This window comes from Myotis nattereri, assembly GCF_964212035.1.
Source record: "Myotis nattereri genome assembly, chromosome: X".
NCBI lineage: Eukaryota > Metazoa > Chordata > Mammalia > Chiroptera > Vespertilionidae > Myotis > Myotis nattereri.
The window spans coordinates 148,113,696-148,126,322 of NC_138078.1; the positions used below are offsets into that span (position 1 = coordinate 148,113,696).

The window sequence follows — 12,627 nt, forward strand, 5'->3', positions numbered from 1 at the left end:
GGAAGGGAGAGGGAGAGAGAGATAGAAACATCAATGATGGAAGAGAGTCATCAATTGGCTGCCTCCTGCACACTCCCTACTGGGGATTGAGCCGGCAACCTGCACTTGCTCGACACAACCACTGAGCCACACTGGCAGGACTCAATGTAGTTTTGATTTGCATTTTCCTCATGACTTATGATGTTGAGCTCTTTTTCATGTGGTTGTTCACCATTTGCACATCTTCCTTAGAGAAATGTCTGTTCAAATTATTTGCCCATTTTTAATTGGGTTATTTGTTTTTCTGTTGTTGAGTTCTAAGAGTTCTTTGTATATTCTGGATGCTAGACTCTTATGGATATGTGATTTGCAAGTATTTTTTCCTGTTTGTGGGTTGACTTTTCATTTTCTTGAGAGTTACATTTGAAGCACAAAAGTTTTTAGTTTTAACAAAGCTCAATTTATTTACATTTTCTTTGGTTGCTTATGTTTTAGGTGTCATATTTAAGAAACCATTGCCTAATGCAAGGTTACAAAGATTTATGCATAAGTTTTCTTATAAGAGTTTTATGGTTTTAGGTCTTTGATTTATTTTTTAAAATTTTATTTTTCATATGTTTATTTTCTTAAAAAAATTAAATATATTTTTACTGATTTCAGAGAGGAAGAGAGAGGAAAAGAGATAGAAACATCAGTGATGAGAGAGAACCATTGATCGGCTGCCTCCTGCACACCCCCAGTGGGGATTGAGCCCACAACCCAGGCATGTGCCCTTGGCCGGAATCGAACCTGGGACCCTTCAGTCCGCAGGCCGGTGCTCTATCCACTGAGCCAAGCCGGCTAGGGCATACTAATTGTTTTTGATGCTATTGTAAATGGAATTGTTTTCTTAATTTCAGTTTTGGATTACTCATTGCTAATGTATAGAAACTTGATTAAGTTTTGAGTGATCTTATATCCTGTAATCTTGTTGAGTTCACATGTGTATATATGTATGTACATGTACATGTATATGCATATAGTATATATAATGGTTTTGTTGTAGGTTCTTTAGATTTTCTGTGTACAAAAATGTCGTATGCAAATAGAGATAGTTTTACTTCTTTTTTCCAATATGAATGACTTTTTTTTTTTTCTTACCTAATTGCCTTGACTTTAACCTACAGTACAATGTTGAATAGAAGTGGTGAGAGGAAGCATCCTTGACTTGTTTCTGATCTTTGGGAGAAAGCTTTCTGTCTTCACCATTAAGTATGAGGTTAGCTGTAGGCTTTTTTGTAGATGCCCTTTATCAGATTGAGGAAGTTATCTTATGTTCCTGGTTTGTTAAGTGTTTTTATCATGAAAGGGTGTTGAATTTTATAAAAAAGTTTTTTTTTCTGCATCTATTGAAATTATGTAGTTTTTGTACCTTACTCTATTAATCTGGTGTATTTACCTTGATTGATTTTTATATGTTGAACCAATCTTGCATTCCTGATTATGTTGTAAAATCCTTTTATATGTTGCTGAATTCTATTTACTAGTATTTTATTGAGGATTTTTGCATTTATATTCATGAGATATTGGTCTGTAGTTTTCTTGTTATGTCTTTATCTAGTTTTAATATCAGGTCAGTGCTGGCCTCATGACATTATTCCCTTTTATTACTGAGAAGTAGTTCATGTAATGGACATACCATGGTTTGTTTAACAATTCATCTGCTGATGGACATTTGGGTTGTTTCTAGTGTTTTCCTTATTACAGCAAATCTGGAATTTACAAAATCATATTCTTTCTGAGCACAAACATGTGAAAGAGTTTCTCCAGGGGCGGGAGATATCAGTCCATCTATCCATCTACCCACCCACCGAACTATCCATCCACCCACCCAGCTAAACATTCATTCATCCACCCATCTGCTGCTCACCCCTCCCTCCTTCCCTCCCTTCCTGTCTCCCTTTCCTTCCTTCCCTCCCTCCCTCCCTCCCTCCTTCCTTCCCTCCCTTCCTTCCTTCCTTCCTTCCTTCCTTCCTTCCTTCCTTCCTTCCTTCCTTCCAAAGTCATCTATCTCCAGGCACATTATATCTGGATTCAAAGCAAGCTGTCTTTTAAAAATAGGCAGGAAACGTGCTACAGCTTTTGGCAAAGCCTTTCATGTGCTGAAACACACATCCTTACACATCCTCTCTTCCCAGCATTTTTGGGGCTCCCTGAGAGTTCACTCATAGGTCTTGGTTGAATTACCATCTGGGTGGGGACTGTTTAGAGACCAGAGTCCACAAGACTAGGGACTCCCTCACCTCAAATAGACTCTCATACAAGCTCCTTCATCCATCACTCATTCATTCAGGAAGCCATACTCTTCCCTTCCCTCTATGCCTACCTCATGTGCTGGTTCTTCCCCTTGTTTCTAACTCTAAATGTCTCTAGGCCTCTTCTCTAGTTGACATTTTCTCTCCTGAGGAACTCATCCTGTCTGTCACTCGTTGCTCCTTCTTCCTCCTCACTCGTCTCCTGCTGTTCCTCACACACACCAGGCACATTCATGCTTTAGGGCCTTTGCACTGGCTTTAGGGCCTCTGCCTCGTACGCTCTTCTTCCAGCCGTCAGTGCAGCTCCCCCCTCATCTCTGCAGGCCTGTGCTCAAATATCTCCTTCTTAGTGAGGTTCTCCCTGACCATCCTACTACACATTGGAAGCTGCCACAGTGATTTTTATCTGAGGTCCCTTTTTCCCCTGTTTTCTTTTCCTCCAAAGTATTTATCATCCTATAACATACTTAGTATTTTCCTTACTTAATTTTATTTATTTTGTATCTCTCCCACTAGAATGGTAGCTCTCTAAACAAAGGTTTGCTTATCTCTTCGGTTCAATGCTGTCTCTCCAAAGCCTGGAACAGGGCCAAGCACACAGAGGTGCTCAATATATGTCAGGAGCTGAGCCTCAACTGAGATGAGTTCGGACTTACTAGATCCAAAAATAGAAAGTTCCACATCACCTGGGGGTGAGATCAGATAAGGCACACCAAGAGGAGGTGGTATCTGGGATGCTCCTTGAAGGCCCCATCATAGAGATCTTGGGGTTCAGTGAGGCTTCTGAGGTGGAAACATCAGGCATCACCTGGAAGGAGTGAGATGAGTCTAAAAGGATAAAAAAAGATGGGTTCATGGGCAAGGAGATATCTGCGGGAGACCTTGAATCCCAAGGACCTGGCCCTGGCCCTGGTTGTCAGAGATGTCATACCCTAGTCTCTGCTCCCCAAACAGCTCAGAGGCCTTATGCGCTAGACAAACACACAGATGTAATGCCGAGACAATAATAACAAAGAGCTTATATTAATTGAGAGCTTATTAATTTATTGGGGCAGCCTGGAAGGAGAACATTCAGTCATGTAGGTTTGGTCGCAAACCCATCTCAGGTTCCCCCAGCAGGATGTGTGAAGTGCCGAAGTCATCAGTTCTTGGAGGCCTCTGGGTCTGGTGAGGGTCTGGAGGAAGGAAGAAAATGGGTAACACTTCAGGGAACAAAATGGAGGAGGGCGAGTTTCAATCACGGGGAAATATAGTTGGATACTTCAATCAGGTTTCCGTCAGGGTCTCGGAAGTAGATGGACATAATGGGCCCTTTTGCCCCAGTTCTGGGGACTGGACCCTCCTCAATAGGGACATCACAAGCCTGAAGTAGGAAGAAAAGACAAAAGTCATTCATTATATTCTATGCATGAGACCAAAATTTAATTCTTTTTTTTTAAAATATATTTTATTGATTTTTTACAGAGAGGAAGGGAGAGAGATAGAGAGTTAGAAACATCGATCAGCTGCCTCCTGCACATCTCCTACTGGGGATGTGCCCGAAACCCAGGTACATGCCCTTGACCGGAATCGAACCTGGGACCCTTCAGTCCGCAGGCCGACGCTCTATCCACAGAGCCAAACCGGCTTTGGCCAAAATTTAATTCTTTATAGTGGCCTAGAAGACCCTTGTATCTTTCTGATCTCATCTATCATTTTCCCCTCCCTCCCTCTGCTCCCACATTTCAGCTCTATGGCCTTGGGCAGATAAATGCTCTGTACATCAGTTTCCTTATCTGTGAAATGGGGATGATAATAATGTCTAGTATTATTTAGTAAGTGGTAGAGTCAGAATTTAAACCCAGGCAGTCTAAGCCAAAGTTCATACTCTTCACCCCTATGCTTTCTCTACTTCCAAACAAGACTTTTTCACTGATATTTTCTGAAAAAGGAGTCTAGGATATTTTCACAGAATACATTTAAGACCCTGATCTCTTTTCCCCAACAGGAGAACCAATGCCCCCTTTACATGAAATAATTTTAAGTGTTACAGGGACACCAACATTAAATAATAGCAAATTATAAATTATTCCCTCTTCAATCCTTTTGATTATAGCAAGAAGAAAGTCTCTGGTGGATGCTAACAAGTCCTTAGCACCTCCTTAGCCACTTGCCAAATCTCCATTTGGAATGTCAGGCCTGGAGTGTTCAGGGGGTGGATATAGATAGAATCAAATGCCGATTGTGATGCTTTTATAACTATTTGTTTTTACAGTTACCTTCCTTTTGTGCCAAGATATGAGTTTTTCATTTATTTGGTTGAACATTTTCTTTTTACATAAATGTACTTATATAAAGATAATTTAGGTATAATTTTTACAAGGGTAAAGTAAAGGTTCCTTTTAAAATACATTTGTTTATGTGAAAAAAAAGATGTCAATAAAAATAATGAGTAAACAGTTGTGTACAGGCATTATCTGGATTCAAGGAAACGTCTTATGCCTGAAGTTTGAGGAAGACCTCCCTGGGTCATGCTTCTGTTTTCACTGCATCTGCAGCAGCTTTCTTGAAAAGAATGGAAGTCTGACTCACCTTGAGGTGCTGTACCATTTCATTCAAAGGTACCTCTGTGATCAGACATATGTCCAGAGAGCCAGGAACTGGATGAGCAGCTTTGGGTTCAAATTCTTTTCCCACTTCGTGAAGGTTAAATTTCTGGTCTCCAAAACACAATGCTTTCCTGTCTCCCTAGTGGGGGAGAGAAAACCACCTAGAGTTATATCACCAAGATGAGTTAGGCAAAGCCCCTTTACCTACCCCAACAAGCTTTAAAAATTGTAGAACAGGGCCTAGCTGGCATGGCTCAGTGGTTGAGCATCAACCTATGAATTAGGAAGTCACATGTGCCTCATGTAGTGACAATTCCCAATGTCAATTGATGATTTTCTCTCATTATTGACGTCTCTCTCTTTTTCCTCTCTAAAATCAATAAAATAGATTTTTTAAATGTAGAAAAGGGCTATTTAATGAAAAAAATAACAATCCTGTGCCCCACCCCAGTCTCATTCCCTACAGAGAAAACAGAAGCATGACCCAGGGAGGTCTTCCTCAAACTTCAGGCATGAGGTTTCCTCAGATCCAGGCTTTTAACGTGTGTGTGTGTGTGTTTATTTCTTCTGGAAACTATTTCCTTATCTCCAAATGTGTTTATACTACCCATCACAGAAACAGCAGTTTGTCAACTAAAAATAAATTTTCCCTTTTTTCTTATAAACACAACCCAAATTATATCAGCAGAGGTTGTGTGTGGGGCTTCTGGGAACCTCCCAACCTCACTGAGCTGGAACATTTTGCCCATTCACTTCCTCTTTCTTCCCAGCCAAGGCCCAAGCCCTGACTGCCTGTCTCTCCAGTGGTTGTTAAATGAGAGAAAAAGAAAATTCTGTCTTCTTTACCCACTGTTAGTTGGGTTTTCTCCTATGTGCCTCTAGACACAGTCCCTAACTGATGTGTCACTATTTCTTGATTTAACAACTTTAGACATCTCTATCCTCTCCCTATGATACATGAGAATTTAGCTCATCCACATTACTACCCCTCCCAATAGAATTCTATCATTTTGGTTCCTTGATAATTTATTTTTTATTTTTTTAATTTAAATTCTTTATTGTTGAAAGTATTACATGTCTCCTTTCCCCCCCATTGACCTCTCCCAACACTCCTGCCCCCCAGCACATGCCCTCGCACCCCTACTGTCTGTGTCCATTGGTTATGCTTAACTGCATGCATACAAGTCCTTTGGTTGGTCACTTGGCCCCTCTCCCACCCTCCCTGGCCTTCCCTCTGAGGTTCGATTGTCAGTTCCTTGATAATTTTTAAATAACCCATTTGTACCTGTATGTTTTGATAGATGAACTACAGCTAGTATCTCATTGACCCTACTATTCTTTTCGTCATGTCTCCTCCCTCTCCTGTGCCTTTCAACCTCTGCCATTTTTTTTCTTTTGTTTTTGTTAATCCTCACCTGAAGATATTTTTTCCATTAATTTTTAGAGAGAGTAGAAGGAAAGGAGGGAGGGAGGGGGGGAGAGAGAAACATCGATGTGACAGAGACACATCAATTGGTTGCTTTCTACATGTGCCTCAACTGGGGCCATGGATTGAACCTGCAACCCTGGTATGTGCCCTTGACCAGGAATCAAACCTGTGACTCTTCGGTGCATGGACTGATGCCATGGGGAGCGGGCCTAAGCCAGCAGTCGGACATCCTTAGCACTGGAGGCAGGAGAGGCTCCCGCCACTGCCACTGCGCCCACCGGCCCTCAGCCCGGCTTCTGGCTGAACAGCGCTCCCCCTGTGGAAGCACACTGACCACCAGGGGGCAGCTCCTGAATTGAGCATCTGCCCACTGGTGGTCAGTGCACATTATAGTGACCGGTAGTTCTGCCATTTGGTCGATTTGCATATTACTCTTTTATTATATAGGATATTATATAGGATGATTGATACCACATCTACTCTATCAGAAAATGACTTTATTTCACTTTTACATTTGAATGATAGTCTGGCTGAGTATAGAATTCAAGGTTGCAAGTTATTTTCCAATGGCCTCTTAAATACGTGGCTTTGTTTTCTTCCTGAATCTGGTGTTGCTGATAAGAAGTCTGATATTCATCTATTTTTCATTCTTTTGTAGATGATACATCCACCCTCCATTCTTGCAGCTTTTAGGACTTGTTTGATCCTAGGTGTACTGAAATTGTATTCCACTGTGTCCATGTACGGGGAGTTGAGGCATCCTATGCTTCATTATTACTATTGGCCCACCCATGCAAGGCCCCTCTGTAGTTTTCTTTATGCATTTATTCTTTTTATCTCCATTCTCCAGTCCTGTCCCCACCCTAGTCAACCATTATAATGTGTTTAATGTTTGGTTTTAATGAGTTATTGTAAAAACTGTATTATTGTTCTATGTGTGTATAAGTGGTACCATGCTGTAGACCTGATCCTGTTTTTCACTCAGCATGTTCTTTTTTAGAACTGTCCATCTTGATTATATATATGTATATCCAGTCTGTTTTTGCATAATTCTATTTTGATGCATAGTGTTTCATGTTAAGTTTAAATGTTTTATTCTTTTTGCCATTATATGGGCTCTTTCAATTTAAGAGATAATATTTTTTGCTTTCTCTGCATTTCCCACTTTTGCAGTTTTTTAGACTGCTCAAGGATAATACAGTATTCAACCTCTGGAAACCTCCTGTTTTCCCGGGAGCTCTCTTTCTTAGGAACTTTCTTTCTCCTGTTTCAAATTGGACTGATTATCTTCTAGGTATCTTTCTGGGTGCCGGGGCTGGCCAGCAGACCCTGAGCTGTGGATGAATGATTACTCTGACACACATTTCTGTGAAAGAGAGGACTAAGGGACTGCCTGGCTAAAAGAACCAGACAGCTCCGTTTGCCTGCCTCCTTAGGCTTTTCTTGGAGCAACAGCTTGAACTAAAATTAACCTCTAGATCAGTGGTTCTCAACCTTCTGGCCCTTTAAATACAGTTCCTCATATTGTGACCCAACCATAAAATTATTTTCGTTGCTACTTCATAACTGTAATGTTGCTATTGTTATGAATCGTAATGTAAATATCTGATATGCAGGATGGTCTTAGGCGACCCCTGTGAAAGGGTCATTCAACTGCCAAAGGGGTCGCGACCCACAAGTTGAGAAGCACTGCTCTAGATACCATCAGCAGGGTAAGCATCCTTGAGAAGACACATGCATCTGTAGTGTCCTTTAAGCAAGGATGTTTTGAAGTCTAAACATAAAGATTCCAGTAAAACACTCGGGGACTCAGACTTGTTTGGAAAAGTCAAGGCAGGGTCCGTGCCTAGAGGCCTCTGACCTTTCAGAGAATCCTTCTAAAAGACTTTCCAACTAAGTCTCGTGTTTCCCCACATCTGGGAACTTCTCCTTGGAATCCACTGTATCCTGACTTTGATGTCTTCCTTACTCCTGGCTTAATCACTCATTTTGATGTAGCATAATCTCAATTTTCAAAGTAAGTGGGCAAATTTTCCAAGTTCTTTTATGTCTAAGAATGATTTATTCTACCCTCATCTTGATTAATAGTTTAGTTGGACATAGAATTCTAGGTTGAAAATTTTCTCTAAAAATCTTGTCTTGTATTCTGGCCTCTGATGCAAATTTTAGGAAATCTGACGTCTGCATATTTCTTTTTCCATTGTAGTTGAACTACTTTTCTTTTTAACCTCTCTGAAATTTCCTAGGGTTTTCATTTTCACTTTGATGTTCTTTAACTTCTTAAGAACACAGCTAAGTGTCAATGTACTGGATATTCAGCTAACGCTTTCCATGTAAGGACTGGAAATTCTCTTGAATTATTTCTATGGTAATTTCCTCCCCTCCATTTCTCCATTCTCTCTCTGGAAGTTCCACTATTCAAAATTTGGAATCTCCTTCACTGATCCTTTAAATTTTTCTCACAGATTTGTTGTGGGTTTTTTAAAGTTAATTTAAAAAGTATTATCATCAACTTTTACTCCACCTATAATTTGGCATTTGTGTAAATAATTACCTTGAGCCCTAGCTGGTTTGGCTCAGTGGATAGAATGTTGGCCTGCAGACTAAAGGGTCCCGGGTTTGATTTCAGTCAAGGGCACAAGACCGGGTTGCAGGCTCGATCCAGTAGGGAACGTGCAGTAGGCAGCCAATCAATGATTCTCTCTCATTATCGATGTTTTTCTCTCTCTCTCCCTCTTCTTTCCTCTCTGAAATCAATAAAATTATATTTTAAAAAATAATAATTACCTTGAATGTTATGATCTCCATGCCCAGAATTTTGGAATAAAACATGGTGGTGTCTTTGATATTCTTTACTGTCATCACGATGTGGTCAAGTCTATGGATAAGACATGGGGAAGGGGTCTGACTGCTGTGCCTCCATGACTAAAAAAAAAAAAAATCAGAAGAGATCACATTGACGCTGGTCACACCCGTTTCCTATTTCTTTCTCCTTACCTCCACTCACCTCCCCAATGATTATACTTCCTCCTCACCCCTATTTCAAGGGGAAAGTCCTGAGAGGAAACTTTAGTAGAATCATATTGCCCATGTGTGGCTTCACAAGAGCCCATGTGTCTGCCATGACCACTCTCCATTGCTTTCTTGTTCTCCTTTTTCTTCCAGAGGGGGAGAGGTAAAGATGAGGGGAGTGGAGACCAGGATCAAACCCTCTCTTGTTTTCCCCAAACTGGAATTCATCTCTTTTGCAGGAAATGACAAGATCCAGAGGAGGCCCAACGCTATGAGCACAAGCCCTCCATTGGTCAATTTCACACACGCGCGCGCGCACACACACACACACACACACACACCTTGCCATCTTTCCCCCACTCCAAAGCTATGATCACAGAGGACAAAATAAGAAGGGAGCATTTCAGATAAAATAAATGTTTCTGGAAAGGTGTGTTTACAAATCTACCTTGACACCCAGTAGGAGGGCATACCTCCTTCCCCCAACTTCCTGCCCTCTAACACACCTCCCGCCAGATCTTTTTCTTGATTTGCATTTTTTAGTAATTTGTATATTTACATTACATCTGCTACAGGATTGTAAGGTGCCTGTGGTCTGGCACCATAGGTAGCAGAGCATAGTGGTTAAAGGAACAGACTCCGGAGCCAGACTGACATTTAATTAATCTTTCTATGCCTTAGTTTCCCCTTCTGTAAAATGGGCATGGTTTTATACATATCTTAAAGGGCTGTTGTAAACATTTAAAAAAAGAGTTGTATATTTAAGGGCTTAGAACAATTCCTGACAGGTAGCCAATAGAGTTAATGACCCCCCAATCTCTATAGCCTCATATATTGTTCTTGAACCCCAAGCCACATTGCCCTTTTGCCTATTCCTCATAAGGGCCATCCTTGTACCTTTGGTCTCAGGGCCTTTTGCACATGTTAATATCTGTCTTCTTAATTAGGATATAAGCTTCATAAAGGTAGAGATTTTTCTCTGTTTTGTTCCTCACTGTATCTCAAACAACTAGCAGGTGTTCAATAATATTCAACAATTAGGCCCAGTGCCTAGTACAAAGTCTGTCTTCTCTTCCCTTTCCTTCCTTTTCCTTCCTTTTCCTTTTCTCCTTCCCATTTCATTCCATTCCACCATATGTAATTTTATTCTGTTCCATTCAAGTTCTTACATTTTAAACAGTTGATTTCACTGAGGCCCAGCTTTAAAAAATACTGTGTGTTCTATTTTCATGAGTGGAGGATCAATTAGCAAAGTTGCTGAGTTCTGCTGTCCTCATGGATACAGAGGGTCCACAGGGACACAGAAGCAGTAAAATGAGAAAATGACTGACATGTTGTTAATCCTCACCTGAGGATATTTTTCCCATTGATTTTTAGAGTGGAAAGGAGGGAGGGAAGGAGGAGAAGAGAAAGAGAAATATTGATGTAAGACACATTGATTGGTTGTCTCCCAAATGTGCCTCGACCAGGGCTGGGGATTGAACCTGAACCCATGTATGTGCTCTTGACCAGGGATTGAACCTGCGACCCTTTGGTGTGTGCGCTGACACTCCAACCGCTGAGCAACACAAGCCAGAGCTCTTATTAACCTTTTAACATCTATAGTATCTGTAATAGTACTCTCTTTTCATTCCTGATATTGGTAGTTCATATTTTTTCTCTTAATTGCTTGAGAGAAAACAGAAGTTACTAATATTTTGTTAATCTGTTCAAAGAACCAACTTTTCTGATCTATACATTTAAAGCTTTCCTTAAGCACTGCTTAGCCACATCCCCAATTTTCTTTTTTTTTAAAAAATTTTTACTGACTTTTTTTTAGAAAGAGAAGAAGGGAGAGGGAGAGAAAGAAACATCAATGTGAGAGAGAAACATTGATCAGTTGCCTCCCATACCCACCCGACCGTACGCACTCTGACATGGGTATGTACCCCGACTGGGAATTGAACTGGCTACCTTTCAGTGCACAGGATGACGGTCAACCTACTGAGCCACATTGGCCAGGGTATGTTCCCAATTTTGATAGTCTTTGGAAATCTACTCAACCTATTCCTCTTATTTTTCTTTTATTTTTACTGCCTCTGTTTTTAACAGATTTTTATTTATTGATTTTAGAGAGAGGGAGATCAAGGAGGGGAGAGAGAGAGATCTATTTGTTGTTCCACTTATTTATGCATTCATTGGTTGATTCTTGTATGTGCCCAGACTGGAAATCAAACCCACAACCTTGGCATATCTGGACGACACTCTAACCAACTGAACTACCTGGCCAGGGACCCTCCCATTTTTTACTACCCTGCCAGGTTAGATTCACTCCCCAGATCCTGTTTTGTATATGGGAAACTCCATCTTTGTAAATTCAAGGATGAGCTGGGCTGACTCCCTTAAGGAACAGGAAGAAGGCCACTGTGGCTTAGAATCCAAGCGTGAGTGAGGCATGAGCAGGAGGGGAAGGCAAGGGCCAGATCATCAAGAAATTGCAATCACATAAGGCTTAATGTGCCTTGTTCTAAGCACTATATAAAATAAAATTTTTATTCCTCCCAATAACTCTATATGGATAATAGAGTGCTCAGACCATGATGCCTTCCCTCCTGCCTCCTTCACAGGTAAGGCTTTCTACAAAGTCCTCTATCTTTCTACAAAGTCCTCTTCAAGGTGTCAGGGGCCCCTGGAATTCTTATGGCAAACCTCAAGGTCAGTGGGGTTTCCTGGCTCCTCCCTACCCTGGCCCATCCTAATGTCCCAGCTGAACTAGCTCCCCTGAGCCACCCCGAGGGAGCAGAGCAGCTGGCCCTTAGCTCATGCCTGCACACATGTTGATCAATGACCATATGTTAGAGCAGGACCTTTCCATGTCCCTCTGCTGCCATCTGCTTGCCTTTGAAAGAGGAAGAAAGAAAGAGGAAGAGGGGAAATGTATGCCCACACACCAGGATAGCCCGCATAGAAGAGAAGCAGGTTACCAGGTCTGGGCTGGAAGGTCCTCAGCCTTGGTGACAACACCTGTGCCCTACACCCCCAAGGACCATCCCATTCACCTGCTTCTCCGAAGTCCTGCCCCACATCCTGGCTGGCAACCTGGAGGGCAGACGGGACAGCATGGCAGGCTAAGTGTCCTTGCCCTGGGAACTCCAGACAACCTTCTGGCTCAGCGCCTGGAGATCAAGGAGCAGGAAGGGGAGGGCCACAGGCTGAGGAATGCTAGTGGTGAGAGAGGTAGGCGGTGCAAGTACAAGGACTCTGACATAAAACTCAGGATCTTGAAAGCAAAAGCTTAAGGTGTGTCTTAGACAGCTCAGGCCAACATAACCAAGTACTATAGGCT

General features: G+C 41.6%; 1 protein-coding gene across 1 annotated transcript; it reads right to left on the reverse strand.

Moving 5' to 3' along the window:
• Positions 1–3,510: 3,510 nt before the first annotated feature.
• On the reverse strand, positions 3,511–12,403 carry GLOD5 (glyoxalase domain containing 5; the record flags this gene model as incomplete). Its single annotated transcript, XM_081081810.1, has 4 exons — positions 3,511–3,636; positions 4,845–5,000; positions 9,078–9,215; positions 12,341–12,403. The coding sequence occupies 4 exons, from the start codon at positions 12,401–12,403 to the stop codon at positions 3,511–3,513; spliced, it is 483 nt and encodes a 160-aa protein (XP_080937936.1).
• Positions 12,404–12,627: the final 224 nt, after the last annotated feature.